Source organism: Montipora capricornis, chromosome 6 (genome assembly GCF_036669925.1).
Source record: "Montipora capricornis isolate CH-2021 chromosome 6, ASM3666992v2, whole genome shotgun sequence".
NCBI lineage: Eukaryota > Metazoa > Cnidaria > Anthozoa > Scleractinia > Acroporidae > Montipora > Montipora capricornis.
This window is the reverse complement of record NC_090888.1, coordinates 8252024-8271313: the sequence shown is the minus strand read 5'-3', so window position 1 is coordinate 8271313 and position 19290 is coordinate 8252024. Positions and strand designations below refer to the sequence as shown.

General features: G+C 36.9%; 2 protein-coding genes across 5 annotated transcripts in view; one reads left to right on the top strand and one right to left on the bottom strand.

The window, feature by feature from the left end:
• Window positions 1-1769: 1769 nt before the first annotated feature.
• The window catches only part of LOC138051423 (uncharacterized), a 20002-nt gene continuing 2481 nt past the window's right edge, over window positions 1770-19290 (bottom strand). For all 4 annotated transcript variants that reach the window (XM_068897624.1, XM_068897623.1, XM_068897621.1 and 1 more), the window contains 7 exons: window positions 7120-7443; window positions 6316-6710; window positions 5989-6096; window positions 5463-5681; window positions 4739-4909; window positions 4173-4403; window positions 1770-2828 (listed from right to left, as the gene is read on the bottom strand). In XM_068897624.1, the coding sequence (XP_068753725.1) occupies window positions 2817-2828; window positions 4173-4403; window positions 4739-4909; window positions 5463-5681; window positions 5989-6015 (660 nt within the window). In that variant the 5' untranslated portion in view covers window positions 6016-6096; window positions 6316-6710; window positions 7120-7443 and the 3' untranslated portion in view covers window positions 1770-2816. The remainder of the gene's footprint in view (window positions 2829-4172; window positions 4404-4738; window positions 4910-5462; window positions 5682-5988; window positions 6097-6315; window positions 6711-7119; window positions 7444-19290) is intronic.
• Window positions 17655-19165, top strand: LOC138053162 (uncharacterized). Its single transcript, XM_068899828.1, has 3 exons — window positions 17655-17736; window positions 18061-18149; window positions 18780-19165. The coding sequence occupies exons 1-3, from the start codon at window positions 17655-17657 to the stop codon at window positions 19095-19097; spliced, it is 489 nt and encodes a 162-aa protein (XP_068755929.1). The 3' UTR covers window positions 19098-19165.

Here is a 19290-nt window from a genome sequence, read left to right as displayed (position 1 = left end):
CCGAAATTCATACGAAAAACACGCAGAAGGGTATCTTATTCAACATATCCGTGATGACATAAAGGAACCTAAGGATAATGGCAAAGAGGTGACACAAATTGATATTCATCTTTTTTAAAACTACTCGCCTTGTGACGATTATAAAAATGGTGACAACGGTGAAATGCGTGGCTGTGCAAGTGACATAATCGAGTTCAAACAGAAACTTAAAGAATCAGGAAAGATAGTTAATATAACAATAAAGTTTGCTAGCTTGTGTAGATGGGTTGGAAAGTTTGTATACGGTCCCTTTCTGATAACATGGCTGGATTGCGGAAGCTACGCGATAATGGAGTGAAAGTGAAACTGCTCCAGGGAAACAAAGATTGGAATAAGTTTTTCCATCATAAACTTGTTGGCCTGAATGATGACCAAAAACAAGAGTTATTAGACAGAGCTGGCTCAGACAAGAGAAAAGATAGGGAAGAAAAAGACATGGAACTCTGGGAGGAACATGTCTTAGAAACACCTAATGTTGTTGGAGACTTAGGGAAGGCATTGAAAAATCTGAGTGTGAAAGATAATTAAGAATACGGCTGTGATACGTTCGGAAACAAAACGAAGGAAACACTGATGAACTTGACTCTTTTCTGGAAAATCCTTTGGAGCTCAAGACGGAATGGTATTTGTTAAAAACAACATGTGACCGGGAATGAGAAAACACAGACTAACGATTTTTCGTTTAAAGGCAAAAACCGTTTTGTTTTAGTTTCAAACCATTTAAACACTTAATTAATGCTAAGTGTATAAATGATTTTGCTTTCCGTTTTTTCTGAACTTAGTTTCTGTTTAACGCTTTTGAAAAATCATTTTGAAAGTTTGAAAAATCGTTTTTTAAAGAACTGCCAGCGTTTAATGCTTCCGAGAAAGCGTTGAAACAGTTAAAGCTTTGCAAAATATTTTGTGTTTTTCCAAAATTGCATTTTCCGCAAGAAATGGGCACATTATCGGTAAATTCAAACAGGATTCCGGGAAAAAAAAGCCTTTTTCTTTAATTCTCTTAAAATCGAGGCATCAGAGTCGTAATAGTTAGCGAAATAAACGCAATGAGTTTTTGAGAGCAACAAGTTTATTGCAAAAAACTTGCGGATACAGGAATTGTTGCTACAAGTAAACTCAAAAATATGGTGTCCTTTGCGGACTGTTAAGTTTGCTGGAATTTTATAAACAAAAAGGATGCCATTTTCACGGCCCTTACAAAAAAGTTCAGTATATATACATTTGTCGGATGGAGAGACATATAAACACCTAAATCTTCAATTTCATTTGAAATGTTCATTAATACCCAGTAAAACCAATGATTCAGAGGCACGTGTGCCACTGTTACAACAAAAACAGAGTAAAAGATATTACACCACTTAATACACTATCTGGACATTGCATTTCAAAATTACAAATAATTTCTGCAGCATGGGTCAACAGAGGCCGCAGAATTTCTGCAGCATGGGTCAACAGAGGCCGCAGAATTTCTGCTGCATGGGTCAACAGAGGCCGCAGAATTTCTGCAGCATGGATCAACAGAGGCCGCAGAATTTCTGCGGCAGTGGTCAACAGAGGCTGCAGAAATTCTGCGGCCTCTGTTGATCCAAGCTGTACTCAAATCCTAATGGTCATAGTATTTTCTGGCATATAAAAATATGCACTGAAATTTTCAAGATTCTAAGGTCAAACTTACAAGGCTGTGAACAACAGAAATATATATGAAATGTACATTGCTTCGTGACGGGAAACCAACCAGGTGCAAGGTACATAAACTGAAAGCCAATTAATAGCAATAATCCTTGTGATTGACTATGTTCTTGTGCTTTGACCTTGCATGTGATTGTCCACAACATAGCATAATTTCTTAACAAGTGTTAATGTTCATGGTTTTTCAGTTAGACAATACTAACTTTTGACCCTAGCAAGTGAAAAGTCAATTTAAACCTTGTATTGTTGAATATCATCAAATGATGTAATGGGATCATCAAATGAATACAAACAAATACTTAAAACCAAAAATCCAAGTGAACAACGCAGCAAAAATTTCATTGAAGGCTCCAGCAGGGTAACTTCACAGTGTTTCATATCATCAATCAACCATGTTGAGCTCCTAATGGTGGTTATTTATCATTGTCAAACTATATGATAATTTATACATAGTACTTAACACCCATAATGCACATTTTCACCAATGGAAATTTTTAAGAAAACGTTTAAAGTTCAAGTGTGGCTGTAAATCTCTACAGCCCAATTGCCAAAGAGTTTTATGATATTCTTTTTCGGAAATGGCAGGAGTAGATTAAACTTTTTTTTTACGAAGGTTTAAGAAGGTTTAACCTACTCCTGTCTTTCCAAAAAAAATATCAAACTCTTTGGCAATTGGGCTGTAGAGATACACAGCCACACTTGAACTTTAAACGTTTTCTGTCAACACTGTGGAATCACCCATCCTTAAATGTCAGAAGAAATGAGGGAAGAAATCTTCGAATGCAATGTTGAACGTAAACATTGTGACGCACTAGTGCTTAACCACACTGCACTTCGGCCTTCCTTCAAGACCGCCACCATTGCATAACAAGTGCTGCTGCCAGCATCTATAACTGTGTCCCCTTCCCTTGAGAGATGCTTGACAAGCCAGGCATAGGCTCCAACAGGCAACTGTTCTTCATTGTTACACTGTGCAGGAACATGCTCCACAAATATTAGATTTCCATCATTTTCAATAGAAAAATGTCTGGAGGTCATCTGTTTGGACACTGACCAGTGTCCAACCACAAAGGTGTTCAGGGACTCCTTCAAACATGGCCCTAAAAATGCATGAGAATATAAGAGTTAGGACATGTCAATTATAGAGTTTATTTATTTCAACATTAGCTGCTGTTATTACGAAATAATCCAACAAATAGCATGTGTACAATATCATCTATGTTATACATGCATGCTATAGTGATGGTGTTTAAATCGAAGCTGTAGCACTGCTGGGCATGATCTTGCAGTTACATTTCCCAAAGAATAAACCACATGTATCTGGGATCCAAAGTCACCACAACAATATTATGTTAACTATATGCTCTTTCTGTGTTTTCCCAACATTGGTCGTGGTTCAATTGTCAGTAAGTCACAAAGACAGGCTTCTTTGGCATGTTGCCATCCAAGGGAGAGTATTGAGCACTGCGCATAAATGCAAAACCTTAATAAATTGTGTTTTTTACTTTGTCAGTTTTCTATTTTACCATAAATAATTTATGTTGAACTTCACACATAACATTTTATAATAATATTATGTTCAAGACCTGGGCAGTTTAATCATGCAGCCAAACAATACTTACTTAGTTACTAGGTTACCTAATGAGAATATCTGAACACTCAATTCATCACCTTGACTCAGACACTTTGAGGCTTATTTTGTACATAAAAATGTCCCGTTTGTGCATATGTAGCACCCTCTTCCATCATCTTGTCTTTCAGGTTTCTTACATCATCAACCACTGTAAATAGCGTTGATAATGTAAATTGGCCACCGTACAGAGATTCTAAAAGCTGATGTTTCGAGCGTTAGCCCTTCGTCAGAGCGAAGGGCTAACGCTCGAAACGTCAGCTTTTAGAATCTCTGTACGGTGGCAAATTTACATTATCAACTCCGTTGATAAAACCAAATTTTTGTATACTACTTCCCCACCGACGCAGCACCACAGTTTCTTTAGAAACTACCCCTTCATTCACTGTAAATAGCACTATGTTAAAGGATGTCAACTTTGTAAAGTTGATGCGAGAAATTAGACCAATGACATCTGAGGCATTCTGTGAATGACAAAAGATTTATTTAATAAAAATAAGCACAACCAGGCTAGCAACTACCCTGCAGCACACAATCATACCACATGAACATCTGCATTCCCACACACTCACAAACACACAATAATTATTATTGTATACTCATAAGGCCAACACTTGTAACAGAGAAAGCATAATGGTATTACAGACAGATCACCAGGAATTTCAAAAAGACAGAAACATAAATTTCAATAATTATTTATTGAAGTGATGAGATAGTTTATTCATCTTTAGCAGGAATTGAACTTGCCACCAGAGATGGTGACTGAATTCTAACCAGCACGTTGATAACTGGTCTCAGTCAGGCGCACATGTACCTTGCAATGTTCACCAGCTTGTCCTATTGCCAAAAAGGCTCCTTGAAAGTGAGGCAGCTTTGCAACAGACATCTGCTCAACATCAAACAGTGTTTTACTTGACATGATAAGACCCAGCGCACCCAACTCCCTGTTTACAAGGTCCGTCACTTCAACAGCATCTCCATCCTTCTTTCGTTTTAATCGTTCCAAGAATTTCTGGAACTCATGGGTCAGTTCAAAGCCTTTTCCCTGGAGAATGGAAAAGAAAGTTTAAATCAATAGATAGCCTTTCAAATACAAGAATACAACCTGTGAGTGAATGGGTCTCATAGCTAGATACACTCTACAAATATTCCCTCCATAATTTAGTGTAAAATGTTTGCTGTTTATCATCATCACATTACTGTGCTACTGTAAAAAGGACATTATAGTGTATGAGATATTTACTGTTACACAAGGTTTTGGAAAGGAGAGCATATGGTTTACATGTATATAACTAGGCAATTCTTTCAGCACAGACTGGAGATCCTTGGTTGACTGTTGAACTAATACAGAATAATAATTCCTGCTCTCTGATCACTCACTGTAAACTGTGATTGGCTTCCAGGAGATACAGCACTGCCAAATTCAGTTTCAACATCCTCCCAGCTATTCAATTTAAAGACGTCCACAATGGCCTCTTGGATGGGCCTCATACACTTGATTTCTGTTGCAGCACTTTTAAGCTCCTCCAGGCTCATCTCACATTTTGCTACCTGGAAGCACAAAAAAACTCCCGTCAGACCTTGCAAGACTGAAAGCTGATAATTACTTGTAACTGTTACAGCTTACGTTAAACTCTATGATACAGTCAATCCCAAACGGGACGATTAAAAGTACATACATGTAGAGAAAAACTGACAGAAAACTGATGAAATAAGTAAAATCCGATCCGAATAAATCAAAATTCATGGGTAAGTTAATATGGGTGTTGCAAATAACACCACACCATTCAGGCCACATTGTGTTTCCTGTGTTCTTTCAGTCTGCTATAATCAATAGCCATACGGGTTTTCCACTCATATTTTATCTATTACTTTAACAAAAGCTCAATGACAACAGTCCGGCAGCGAGAAAACACACAGAATGACTTGACTTATGACACTAAGCTGTAAACTACAAGGCCCCCCCTGGTTTGGCTCCGGCCCTACTGGATTATTAGCAAACACTTATCAGGAAGTAATAATGACAATGATGATGATGATGATGATGATGATGATGATGATGATAATGATAATAACAATAATATGAAATGAACTGCAACCTTACCTTCTCTAACAAGAAATTTTGATCATGATTTGAAAGGCCACAAAGAGGCTTCAACTGCCACTGCTTCAGTATTGGTTTTCCTTTGTTGACTATGTCAGTGGCCTTAGGCTTTTGCCCCTTCAGCTGAACATTTTCAAACATAGCATTTAGTGTCTTAAAATGTTTCCATCCATCTGCAGACAGCTGTGCCATGGCAAAAACTTCACTTAGGATTCGTTTCTACACATCAGAAAGGAAATGAAAAATAAATTAATTAATTAATCATTCTTAAGACCTTCTGTGTCAGAGAGCATAGCCAGTAATGATTTGAATAGAAAAACATCATGAGGTTTCTTTGATGCTTTGTGTTTTTTTTTCCTTTTTCTTTCTTGAATGTCATGTAAAATCTGTCATCAATATGCCAATAGTCTGCACTGTGTTTTAAGTCTCAACTCTTATTTTTTTGCAAAAATAGTACATGTAATTGGATTGTACTACTAAAAAATAATGGTAATGCTGCTTGGTAAGTGTAATGATGACCCCTCACCTTCTTGTGGAGGAGACTTGCACACATGTCTCTCCATGAATCACTTGGCTGTGGTGGTTCACCAGTGCAATCTTGAATTTAGGCAAAATTTAGGTGTAAAATTTCCACCTGGTAACAAATACACAATTACATTATTGCCTTTAAACCTTTTTATCAGTTTTGTGTTGCTTGATGTTCTTTCACTGATTGGCAGTTTGTTGGGGATTTACACATTCAAAAAACAAGAAACTTACCGGGCTCAATCTGTTAGAGTGTAGTAAATGTATTTTGGCTTTTGCATCGGAGAGTCACAAGTACAAGTTATTATTATAAATAAATCATTCTCACCTCATCCCGGTATGTGAGGTGGTGACGAAAAGCGCCAGTGTTGTTGTGCATTGCACCAAGCCAGAGTGCTTCTTGATCAGACAGGCCAATGTAAATTCTGGCAACACGCCCTTGGAAGCTTTGGTTGTCTGGGTACATTTCATTGAGCTGTTTGGTGGCAAGCATTACATGGGTACCACCAAGGACTTCATATTCATGCTGCTCCACCTTGTCTACGTTAAACTCTTCTTTATTCTTGATACCCTTTACTAGCACAAACAGAGCTTCATAATTTCCTGAGGGAAGCTCCTCCATACTCTTTATCAAGTCCTTCAAGAATCTGTCATAGACTGTTCTTATTTGCCTCTCTTTTGGTGGCATTACCAAGCATTTGACTGGGATAAAATAGGTTTTCTCTGTACAAGAAAGACATTTGAGAAGATTAGAGTCTATGGTTTTGGATAGGTTAGGCACATGATAGTTTAGGTATTGTAGTTGTGTTTACTGTCTTATAAATTAATCTCTTTCAATTTGGCTTCCGACTTGCATTAGCTTTCGTAGTTATTAAGGAAGCCATTACTCTATTTAATATTTCCTTTCCTTCATTGTAGTTTTTTTTTTAATGAAAATGGTAATAAAGTTGTTGTTGTTATTTCCTCACTTATTTTAGTCAATTTCAAATGTTCTTACTTAAGTTATTCATCCTTATAATTTGTAAAATAATGCGGTATATCTAATGAGATTTTATTCTATGTCCAGTTATAAACTGCCACATTCAACAGTTTCAAACTGACACATTCGTGTTTACATATAATTTGCACTTACTATCAAACTGGCATTCATTGCAACGTTCCATTATTCCCTTCACACAGCTGGACTCTTCTACCACCTTTTGTTTTTTTCTGGGCTGCACAGATGCGTAAAGTGGAGTCAGTTTTCGTTTTTCTGGTGCTTTGTTCCGATCCTCCACAGTATTCTCTGTTGTGGCCACTTGCTTAAGTCCTTCCAACTTACTGCAGATGTGGTTGGCAAGGCTATCTGCATCTCTGCTTGAACCTATATTCAAGCATCACAATCAAATGGATTAAAGTGACGTGGATTCAGTGTGGCATAATGGTAGCTTCCACTTTGGGTGGGAATGAACTCCATCTAACAAAAAAAGAGCAATTAAAACATTAAATAAGTAATTATAGTCTGAAATAATCAGTCTGTTGTTTTCTTTCAATATTGGAAGGCCATTTGCAAAATGAATTACTAATCAAAATATTAGATGTGTAATGGCAAAGGAATGCGTTTTTCAGGCTTCAGTACTTATACAAGTATACAAGGAGGGAGGGTATAGCCCAGGTTTACAAGCAAAATTTTACAGGTAGGATTACCCTATCAGCCCCGACAACTCTAAATGACCTTGGTAAGAGCACTGGCGGCTATAAACCAGAAAAAAGGTTGTCCCAAGTAGCCGAGTTATCCCTAGCAAAGTGTTCACAAGGCAGGTAGGATTATTTTGGTGCTAGGGTAACCCCAGCGCTGAGATAGGGTTACCCTAGCACCAGGGTAACCCTATCTGCCTTGTAAACACATTGCTCAAATAAAGAAGAAATGTGTGAGTGCTGAGAACGCATGTTTTATGAGTCAAATGAGTCAATGAGTCAATGAGTCATGAGTCATGAGTCATGAGTCAATAGACTCACAGTCAATATAGCAATTATTTGTTGATTAAGCCTAAGCCCTCGTTTCAGTGATTAGGCCTAAGCACTCTCTGAAATTTTATCTATAATTTTATGTTTTAATAAAATAACTAACTCGTAGACTCATTGACTCACTGACTCATGACTCATTGACTCATAAATACTTAACACTCGTGAGTGCTAGTAAGAGTAATCCTCCCTTCTTGTAAACAGGGCCTTTCGTCCTGATATCAATGCTACAATAGTTCATTGCTCCTGTGAGTTTCAAAGAAATGTTGCTTACATGTATGTTGAGTAAGTACGAAAATAATAATAAGGTAACAATAATATTCGAGCGTTAATCGATAAGCAAAAATATTCAGATTATTTCATAAAGAAAAAATACAATGTATTAAATGCAGCAATTGGACTTCTCGCAGTTTCTGACGCCATATTGGTTAGAGGGCAAACGCAACTTAACAACAGCTAGATGCACTTAAAAACTATGTCCCCATTATTAAAATTACAATGAATGTAATTATAAGAGATTTTATCTGAATTCAAACCTCCATTACTCCACTACAAAGGGGCAGATTTCAAAAACTTTTTTAGTCATTTGATAAATATCATTCACGCAAAGGAAAATTTGATCATTGAAGAAGCGGCGCAACTGTCAAATGGGGAAAACAGCTAACTTCCGGTTGCTTTATCCCAATTATATGGCCTCAGACACAGTGAAAAGGTATATTTTGTTCACTCTACGATCTTTATCAGCAATCCTGAGTCATTCTGGTGGCCTATACCAAGTTGCTACTACAAAAGACTTAGAGCGAGGTTTTCGTATCTCAATACATAAATTTTCCAGTTGATTAACAGACAGATCAAGACGCAGTGAATAGTTGATAGTGGATCTGACGTAAAAACAGACACCACCAACATTCCTGTTTCTATCCCGGCGTATAATATCATACCCCAAGATATGGACCTCACGGTTCAATATACTATCATCTAGTCTTGTTTCATTAATAGCTAAAATGTCGATCGATCTGTCCGCAAGCAGAATCCTCAACTCATCAATGTGTTTAGGTAAACTAGTTATGTTAAGGGAAGCTAATTTAAAACCACGCTCACGCGGGAGGAACGAAAAAGAATCCTCAAGAGAATCTCCCATCAACATTGAACTATCAATTGTAGACGACAATGGCAATTAATCAGGAATTCAAATATTTCTAACATAGCCCATAAAATTTGAGGCAAAAACTTTGGTACCGGAACAAATTCAAATGTAAACCGCTAGAATTTAAATGTTCGGTTGTTAAGTTTGAATGTGAAATGACATCCCACACTCTAAAAGTTGGTTTATTAAATCAAGAACTAGGAAACTTGTTTCTAGAATTCAAGTCTTGTTTTCATTACCATTTTAAGACTTGGGTTATCATTTCAAGGTAGTGGTATATTGTTTTAAGGCAGTGGCAAAAGTTAAGATTTTTGTTCTTATTTCAAGATTATGGTTCTTGTTTTTAATTCATTTTAAGGTTTCAAAGTATTGATTCCAGAATGGAAATCCTTATTTTAAAAAGGAAATTAAAAATTTAAGAAATGCAAACAAACTGCCCAATACAGTAATCTTGTGTTTTACTTAGACAATACTATGTACATACATGTATTTAAAAGAATCGAGAAGACTACAGTATGAATTAAACAGTGGAAGTACTCAGTTACAGAATATCAATTAGATAACATATACAAGTCGAAATATAAGGTTTAACAGTGTCCTGGTTAAAAGATCAAATAGCTTAATTTTAAATATAAATTCCTGTAATGCACATATAATGTACAAAAAAGGTTCAATGACATACTGGTTAATTACTTCTTTATGCATTGAACTATACAGGGTAACACAACAACCACTGATCTATATAAAGTATTAACTTCCAGGGAGAATGTTAACATTTGACTTGCATTATTCCACTGGAATAGTTTATATCCAAGCAAGTGGGTTTTCTTTCATGATGATGTATAATTTATCTCCAAATTTGTGAGAATGACACACAAATGGCGACTTAAGGTCCTCTGGTTTAACCACTTCAAATCCTTGTGGAAGAACAGGTTCCTCAATTTGAAAAGAATTAAATTCTTCATCATAATGAGATGTTACCATAGCATGAAGGGCAAAGAAAATCCCATAGTCTACAATAAACCAGATTTTTGCTATCCTACCAAAAATTGGTAACCCATTCTGACAACCAAAGTTGAGAAATGAATTTGTGTCTGGCTTATACAGTGTTCCATGGATCTGAACAGAATCTAACAAATAAATTTCAGTGACATCACAAAGACTTCCCACACCATTAAATCTCTCTACAGTTGTTACTACAATATCCCTATCTTCACCAAGCATTGCTTTGGCTGTTCCAAATGACATTTCTTTTCTAAAGATAGGACCCTGATCTGCTTTGCTGAAACTAATATAGTCAGCACAAAGTGAAGACTGGTACCTCTTTGACAAGGACAATGGAAGATTCTTGAAATTTTTTACAATCTTTGCCTGATCTTTGAAATATGCGTGTTTTGCTTCAAACCGCATACACCAGGCACGAACAAGAGGCCCAAATTTTAAAATTCAAGATGGTAAATGAATTAGAAAATGTTGTTTGGGTGTTATGTTAGATGTATTTCCATAGAGGAATTTAAACAACTGAAGATGTTCCTTGATGGCCCGTTTTAAGAAAACAGCAGTTGCTATGGAAACCTTGTGTGCAAAGCAAAGAGACATAATTTCAATAATTGAAGTAAAACACCTCCAACGGTCTGTGGTAGTATCAGCAAACTCTGCCAAAATGAAAGGCAGCACTATTGATAGTAACCACATCTGAGAAGCGCTCTGTCCCAGATTTGTGGAAGCTGTCTTCTCCAAGTCCCGATCTAAGATCAAAGATGGCTTATTTTTACTGTTAGAATATCCATAATGAAATTGTTGCATCCTGTTGTTTAAATCAAGTAACCCAAAAGCCTTAATATCATTTATGAAATAGTTCAATAAAAGTTTAAATTCGTAGGCTAGAACTCCTTCTAGAAATACGTGCATTACATCTTGAATCAACTGGTTGCAAGGATCAAAGAAGGGCGCTTCAAGCAATTGAGTTCTTACATTGATTCCATAATGTTTAGAATAAAATTCCTTAAGTTTTTCCGAAGCTGCTCCTTCCATTTGTAACAAATGTCGGATATGATTGTCCTTGCTGCGTAGTTGGAAGTCCTCTTCCATGAAAAGGCACTGCATATCTTCAAACTTTGCCATGCAGTGGCGGCATTTCCGTCTTGCTCCACCCACCCCTTCTTTAAACCCACCAGCCTTATTACTGGCGGGTGTATCAGCCAGGAATGCCAAGATACCTCCTCTAAGATTAATATTGCCAATAGGTAGGGAAAAGGTGTACCCTCTATCGGATCCAAGAATTTTCATGTTCTCTACTAAAGGTTCTATGACCTTGTTAAACCCATACTGGGGATTTTATAGGTGTTTTGTTTCACAAACAGCAAAAAGATGAATGGACTTAAGGGTTGATCTGTATGCAGGGGGCAGATTTGCAAGTTGATAATAAAAAAAGCTCAACTTATGATTCTTATTTGTCAGTGGATTGATGAAGTTAACATCATCATAGTACAATAAAAGAAGAAGAGCTCTTTCATCATTTGAGAACAATTCATGATTTTGAAAGAATGTTCCATTACAGAAGTCTTCAAGTATGGATAGATCTGCACTTCGTTTGGGCCCAGCCAGTACTATGTTCAGCATTTGACTACAACCCAGCTGTACTTGGATTGTGTTAAGCACAGGAATGTAATAAAAGGCATCCTCCACATCCACAATCTTCTTTTTCTTGCCTCTTTTAACAGCTGCACGATGTTTCCCCAACACCTACTTCACTGGTTCCTAGTACAATAGTTAACATTATTAGTATGTTAACACTTTCAGTGATGATAGTTGTAAGTTTCTTATGAATGTTGCCAGAATTCTTCAAGAATTTAATTGATGATTAGGTTAACCAAACTGTACACCTCAAAAGTGCAGTATTATCAATCCTCCCAGTTTAACAATACATGCACTAGTCTATTATTGTGATATAATAATAATTATAAGGATGAGGGGAATAAAATTATTATCCACAGTGATACTTCTTGTCTCAATTTCCTTAGCTTTATAGGCTTGGCAACAATCAAAATTATACTCTATCTTGTTCAGTTCATTATTTGTCCAATCAATACAAAGTACAAGTCTACATTATTCCTGGGCATGAACAAAAATTTCATTTCACTTACAATTTTATCCAAACCACAGTAGTTATAGGTTTTGTTGCTGCTGCTGAATGTTTCACTTAATGGTGTACTCAAGATTTCCACATTCTTAGCTGCTTTATCAAAAACTCTTTCAACTTTATTCAAATCTTCCTCATTCCTTAAGTCTGCATCTTCAAGAACTTCTCCAACATTTCTTTTTACATTTTCCAAGATTTGATGCAAGAAATGGCCAGTTGCAACAGCAACATTTTGTACAGCCTTTCCAGTAAGGCGGTTTTGTCCTCTAATTTTGCAAAGGAATTTTTGTTGAGAGCATTGACAGACTCGTCACTAAAAAAATCACTATGTCTGAAGTAATTGGACACACTTAATTGGTCACTGCACTCATCAAACACCACATTAGATCTGGATGGTGAAGTTGCATCTTCTTTGTCTTCACTTTCATCTAGTTCATTCTGACTTTCCAAGGAAACCTCCCCATGGGAACCTTGTAAGTACAAAACACAGACGATATTCTTTGATTAACAAGTCAATTGACCATGAAAGGGGTTTGGAAGACAGGATCATTTTTCCTCCTACCTACTTTACAATTGCGTGATATTTTACATTCCCGGGCATACAATTTCAGGGATGACATTAAAATGTGTTTTAGAAAATATTCATCCCCCCCACCCCCCACCCCCAACCACCTTCCTCTCCTCTGGAAATTTCTTTCTCTACAAAAGAAATTGCCCTTTTAGGCTCCCTCCCCTCTCGGAATTTATAATAGGCTTCCAAGGGGGTGGTACGAATATTTTCCACAACCACACAATAACTCGGTAAGTGATCGAATATCTACTGTAATTTCAAGTAGAATTCATTTTAAAATAACTTGCAAATCTTTCAACAACGCGTTTCATACCTTCAAGTAGAGACGGCTCCCCTCCCGCGTCGTTCGGACAAGTGCAAAACAAGAATTTTCGATGTACTGTGCGCACGTGTTTGGTGAAAGAGTTCACCTTGCCGTATTCCTTGGTACATCCATCTATTTCACAACGAACAAGAAAAAACCTTTCTTCATGAGAACGGTTATGCTCAGAGTTATAATGCGTTAGCAAGGAAGCAAGCATTAAAGCCGAAAAACACGCACAAAAAAGACATCGCCAAGCCATCTCTGAGTAAATCTGCTCGTCAAACACGTGATACCAAAAAAGGCGCGAAAGACGACGCAGAAACAAAAGGATCGGTAACCGCGCCTGATTGTCACACCCATCTCGTTCAAAGTGTCGTTGGGGCGCCGAAGTGCAGGACAGTGTGGAGTCAAGTGTGGAATCATGTAGTTTTCGCGTCTAGAGATGAATGCCAGATTGGTTGTAAGGTATGTCACGACATTTTCACTTCTGATTTCTTTTTTGCGAACAAGGCTGCAAAAACTGCTCTAGTGGCGCCGATTGATAATGATTTTCGTTTGGTTGCTAGTTATAGTGGAAGTTAAATTAAAGGGGCTCTGGTACGTCGCCTAGCAGTCCAGTTAATGTTGTTGTGATTTTAACCTTTAGTCGCCGTTATTTGCTACGGAACTTAATGCGATGAAAGAACCAGTAGATGATAAGATTTAATGAATATCTTTTCGTTGACAACGGAGATTAATTGTGAGGTTGACTGTTCATGCAAAACAGCTGTGCTGTTAGGGTAGATAGATAGGAACGAATCGACGAGGTTTGGCAAATTGTAATCCGTTTTAATCTTCTTCAGTTTTGCCCATTTGTGCCCTCTGAAGTATTAACTGTGTTCTTAAAAACCCTCCTTCTGGTTTTGCTCACTTTAGTGAGCAGTTACGTTTTAATTCACCTTATTTTGCCTGCCTTTGCTGCATATGGGTTTGCCATGTGGGAAATAGCGCAACGTCGTTTCTAAAAATAAAGTACCTTACATATTTCTGGACCCCCGTGGGAGACACCGACAAACATTTACTTGTTAACAACGAAAAACCCAACACACGGCCAAGTTTTGTGAATACTAAATTGTTTTAGCCGTTTCTTTACAAATGTAGATGGCACCAAGCATTGCTGATGGGAAAAAATGCAGTATTTATTTTGGGTATGCAGGAAAAATGCACAATATGTTAAATTATCTATGGAAATATTTCAAGAAAGTATTTCTTGAGAAAAATTAACATTGGGCTATCATGTTCTAGTGAAGGTTGTCACATAGAAAATGATAATCCCTCAAATTCTTCCGGAGGAGTGTATATCATGCTCGAAGAGTGTTAATTTGAAGGCGTTGTAGAGTTAGTCCTTCCAAATTCCTGGTCTGGCCGGTCAGTTCTGTCAAATGGAAAGCGTCCTAAGACTTGTTTGTAGGCCTGGTTCTAACAATCGTTTCAGGTTCAACAACATTGTTTGGAACTGGAAATGTCTTCTTTTCTGAACGAATTGTGGTGATTGAGGCCTTGAACTAAAAAAGGAATTAATCATTTTATTATTCTTATCATCATCAAAGACAGCCGAGTCTGTTGGGTACAATGATATCAATGCTACGCTTTTGTTTGTTATGGATTTCTTTCCTTTTTTGTGAGCTCATTTTGTTCTATTGCAGATAACGTTCTGTATAATAATAATGTCAGTTTTAAAGGCCTTTGCTGAACGCAGTGTGGAGTCTCTCTCTCTTTTTCTTAAGCTGAAAGGGTTTCAGGCTGAAGTAGTGGATAGCTTACGAGGTATGTTTTCATATAGTTTCCACTTATAAGAAGAGTTGCTTCGGTGGTACCATCATATGGTGTTTTAGCCCTGACGGAAATTAAAGGGATCTTGTTGGCAGTCCAGTTCATTTTTTAGTCTTGAGAATTACTCGCCTTAATTTGCCATAGAGCTTTAAATGGTACTGATCACCCCAAAAGTATTAAAAGACAGCTTAAATTTTTCCTCAGTATACATGTACTTTCTTGTAACATTTTTTTCTTATTGCAGATAACAATGTGGATGGTGCTACTTTTTTACGATTCACAAGAGATGACTTAAAAGATATTTTCCCCACCAACTTTCAATTTAGAAAGAAAATTTGGGATTATCTAGAAGATATAGTAAGAGTTGACTGTTCATTACTTGTTTAAAAAAAAAAAAACTAAAACGGATGACTTTACATGTGAGAGTATGTTTTTCAGGCATACATTGTTTTTCTTTTTAGCATGGGACACTTCTTGTATTTCTTTTGCTTGTAACTCATTAATTTTAAATCTGCAGTTGACCTCTGATAACCATTGGCACCATTTACCACTAATACCATTTATGAAACAAATTTCTTTTCATTTAAATTCACAGAGGTGTGAAGATTGTCAGATTAGGACAGATTCCTCATATCCAAAGTCTACCCAACAACTTCAGTTGTCCAGATCGCCTGTACCTCGGATGCGGTCCACACCATCTTCCTCGGATTCTGAAAGATCTTCATCTCCGTTACCAGGCACACAATTTGTGCCTGGAATGGGGTCTACATTATTGTCCAAGGAGTCAGAGAGACCTGTATCTCCACTTTCGACTCCACCATGTACACAGTCTAGGATAAGGAGGGCTACACCATCAAATTCAGATTCAGAGGGATCTTCAGGTCCGTCTTTCGTTACTAATCAGCACGAGAAGCAGAAAAGTGGGTCTCGGTCAAGCTCTGGTACTGAGCCTGTCATTGAAATTGAAGAAGATTACAGATTTTATATTTCTGCAGAATTGCATAAATGCAATCAGGAAAGAAAATATCCTGATGAAAAAGTTTTGCGACGTTTTATCAGGGATGCAGCTGCAAGTCTACAAGCAGTAGCTGGTGAAAACATAAGTCAAAGTGACTTTGTTTTAGCAGCAATGAAGATCTGTCAGGAAGTTCCAGTATTAAAAGATCCTACACCTGCAAGTTTTCCATCTGGCTATAAATTTCCATATTGGGTAAATTATATTCATAATTTATTACATTAATTTCACATGTATATGTTGGCCTTTGCTGTCCACAGTTAACCTTATACATCAGCCCATGATATCTGAAGAGAGTAAGACAAGGATTTGACGGGTTAAATTTAAGAGATTGTCGTTCAATGCCCAAGAGTGCACACTATTTTGTTGCATATCTCTCTGGGCATGTGTGCATTGTTGCACGCCTTGTCACATAGAGGTTAAAAGGGTTCTCTAAAGGGCTTAGTGACCACAATGCCGCAATTCACTCCAAATGTGTTTTTCCAGGCCAGTCGCACCCCCTATTTGACCTGTTGGGAAGGGAAATAGGCACACATGCAAGGCTGTACCATGTGAAAAGTGCTGCATGCCTTTCTATTTGTTCCATGACTCAGCAGCTACTTCAGCAAATTATCTGAACTTGCTTATGATCGAGCTAGACTTAACAAGGGAATGTTGAAATTAGTGCTCGTCTCCTGGTTTTACATGTAGTTTCTGCTCAAGAATAATCTCTATGAAGTATTCTTCAGTAGAAACTGAAACCAGGACACTCTGACAATATAACATGTGGCTGCCTTATTAAATATTCCATTAGACAGTTCTCTAAAAAAATACTTTTCTTTGTTTTTTGCAAACTGGCAGAGTACTGTCCTTTACCAACTGAAAAGAAGAGTGCAAAACGTCAAAGGGTATGAGAAAAGAAAAACACAGGGAAAACCAAGAGGTCTAGTAGTACTGAAGATGTGCAGTTTGGCGAAAAGGAAGTCGAGGAGTTGCATGCAAATTTGCTAAGAGAGGTTCAGTCCAAAAAGAAGAATTTTGCAGCAATCAGAGAAATCCAGAAAAACACATTTAATTTCAGAAGAAAGGATATCCAGCAGATGCCTGAAAAAAGTGTTGCCAGTGGAATTATCTCCAACTACCCATTTTTTCAACTGCATGAGTGTACTGTAAGTATTTCTACTCTCAGTGACAAGTTGGCAGCATGTCTTGTGAACCTAAATTTTAATATCTTGTTATCCACTCCCTTCAAGGGTTTTCAAGGATAGTTGAATGAGAGAGAGATTTTATTGACAATATTACATGGCAGCCAACAGGCTGAATTGTGTAATTAAATATTGTTGCACGTTCAGGCTACTGTGCAATTGAGCCCTCTCAGGTTGTAGACTTAAATTTGCATACTGCTTGTGATGCAGTTTATAAAACATAACCAGATGAAGAATGAGTAATGAATGTCCTGTAACACGAATGTGACTTTCAGATAGACTACCACCCAGGCACTGTCCCCTTACTCTCACTCTTTCAGTTCTGTTACATTCTACATAATTCATTTGTGCAAGGGTTAAAAGGTAAAAATGGGTAGGATAACATTGTTATTTCATAACATATTTTTCAGCTTTTGAATGAGTTAGAATTTTACTGCAAAATGAAAGATGGACATTCACTAACTTTTGAAAGCTGGTTAAAGAATTGGATGACTACATCAGAGAAAGTGAAAAGTTGCCTTGAAAGCCATGACTTTATCCCAGATGATCATGAAACAGAACTCACCCCTGGTAAGTTATATTAATCGCTCAGATCTATTGCAAAGAGCAGTTAACTGTATTTGAATTCAAATTACTGATGTGTACAGTCAGTTAGACAGTCTTTCATGTCTTTCATGTCTTACTGGGGACTTGGCCACATTGTGAAATCTTGGGGAAAAAATCTTGAAATTCATTTTGTAAAACAAAGGAAAACATCATCTTGCATAATTTGTATTTGAACAGAGTACTAACTTAAAGTAAGCCAAAGAGTTATCTTGTCACAGCACAAATTAAACAAATTATTTGTAAATAACTAGGCCTTGGGTGTAAGTATGTTGATATTAAATTTTATAGATGAAATTTGTGGGGCGTTCATGGAGCATGTCACCTCTATTGATGAAAAGAGCTGTTCCCTGCCATTATTAAACATTCTCCCCTTGCAGGTATGATTATAGTACATTCCTCTGATTATAGGTATAGTCTGCTCTGAGCCTAGAAAGCCCATCAGGCTGGCACTTATCTCCAGTTACTGTAGCATGAAGCAACTAGGAGTATTTCTACTCCCCCCTGGATGGGATGCTAGTCTATGGCAGGGTTACCCCCAGCATTAAATTCGCCGGTACCCATTTATACACCTGGGTGGAAAGAGGCACCGTGAGAGTGAAGAGTCTTACCAATAGTATTGACAATAATTAATGGTTTCCTGTACAATAATGCCAATGCGATTTCTTATAATAATAATAATAATAATAATAATAATATTATTATTATTATTATTATTATTATTATCATTATTATTATTTATATTAAAATTATTAGTGTAAGTTTATATAGTATTGGCAAGGTTAATTTGCAAATGAATAAAGCCATTTGGATTTCATATTCTATCAGGGTGTGATGCCTACACATCCAAAAGGTGGTTAAATTATTGGCATTTAATTTCTTGAAAGAACTTCACCAAGAGAAATCGAAAGTGCAGACCATAATAATTATTATTATTACAACAAGGTGGGTAGTCATGTTAATGAGTTTACTTGGGAATTAATTTTGTGTTGTCTTTTTATTTATCACAGATTAAATCAAACATTGATGAAGTTATAAAGAAGGAAACAAAAACCAATCAACCTTCCCTATGGTGTGCAATGGATGAAGGAATTTTGTCTCAGGCTTTTCTTGTTGTTGATAAGAAAGTTTTTATTGAACTGTCGAAGCTGTCTTACTTCAATTCTTTGTTAGTATTGATGGGTGCCTATTTTGCTTTTAATTTAAGTTATGATAGGCGTCAAGAGTTAATCTTTCAGTTTGTTGAAGAATTTGTATTAGGTCTTCGGCCCTCCAAAAAGTCTGTGCGATATAGCACTTTGTGCATGTTGCTGGTTCCAGAAAAGTAATTTTGAGACAGGTGAACTAAGAAGTGCAGGTTTTTGGCAATTGTAATGTAGTGGTATGGTTAGGGGAAGTTAATTGTGATAGTTGTCAATAGTTAATCTTCCAATTTGTTGAAGAACTAATTAGGTCTTCGATCTAAAAAAGTCTTCACAATATCGCATTTTGTGCATGTTGCTGGTTCAAGAGAAGTACTCT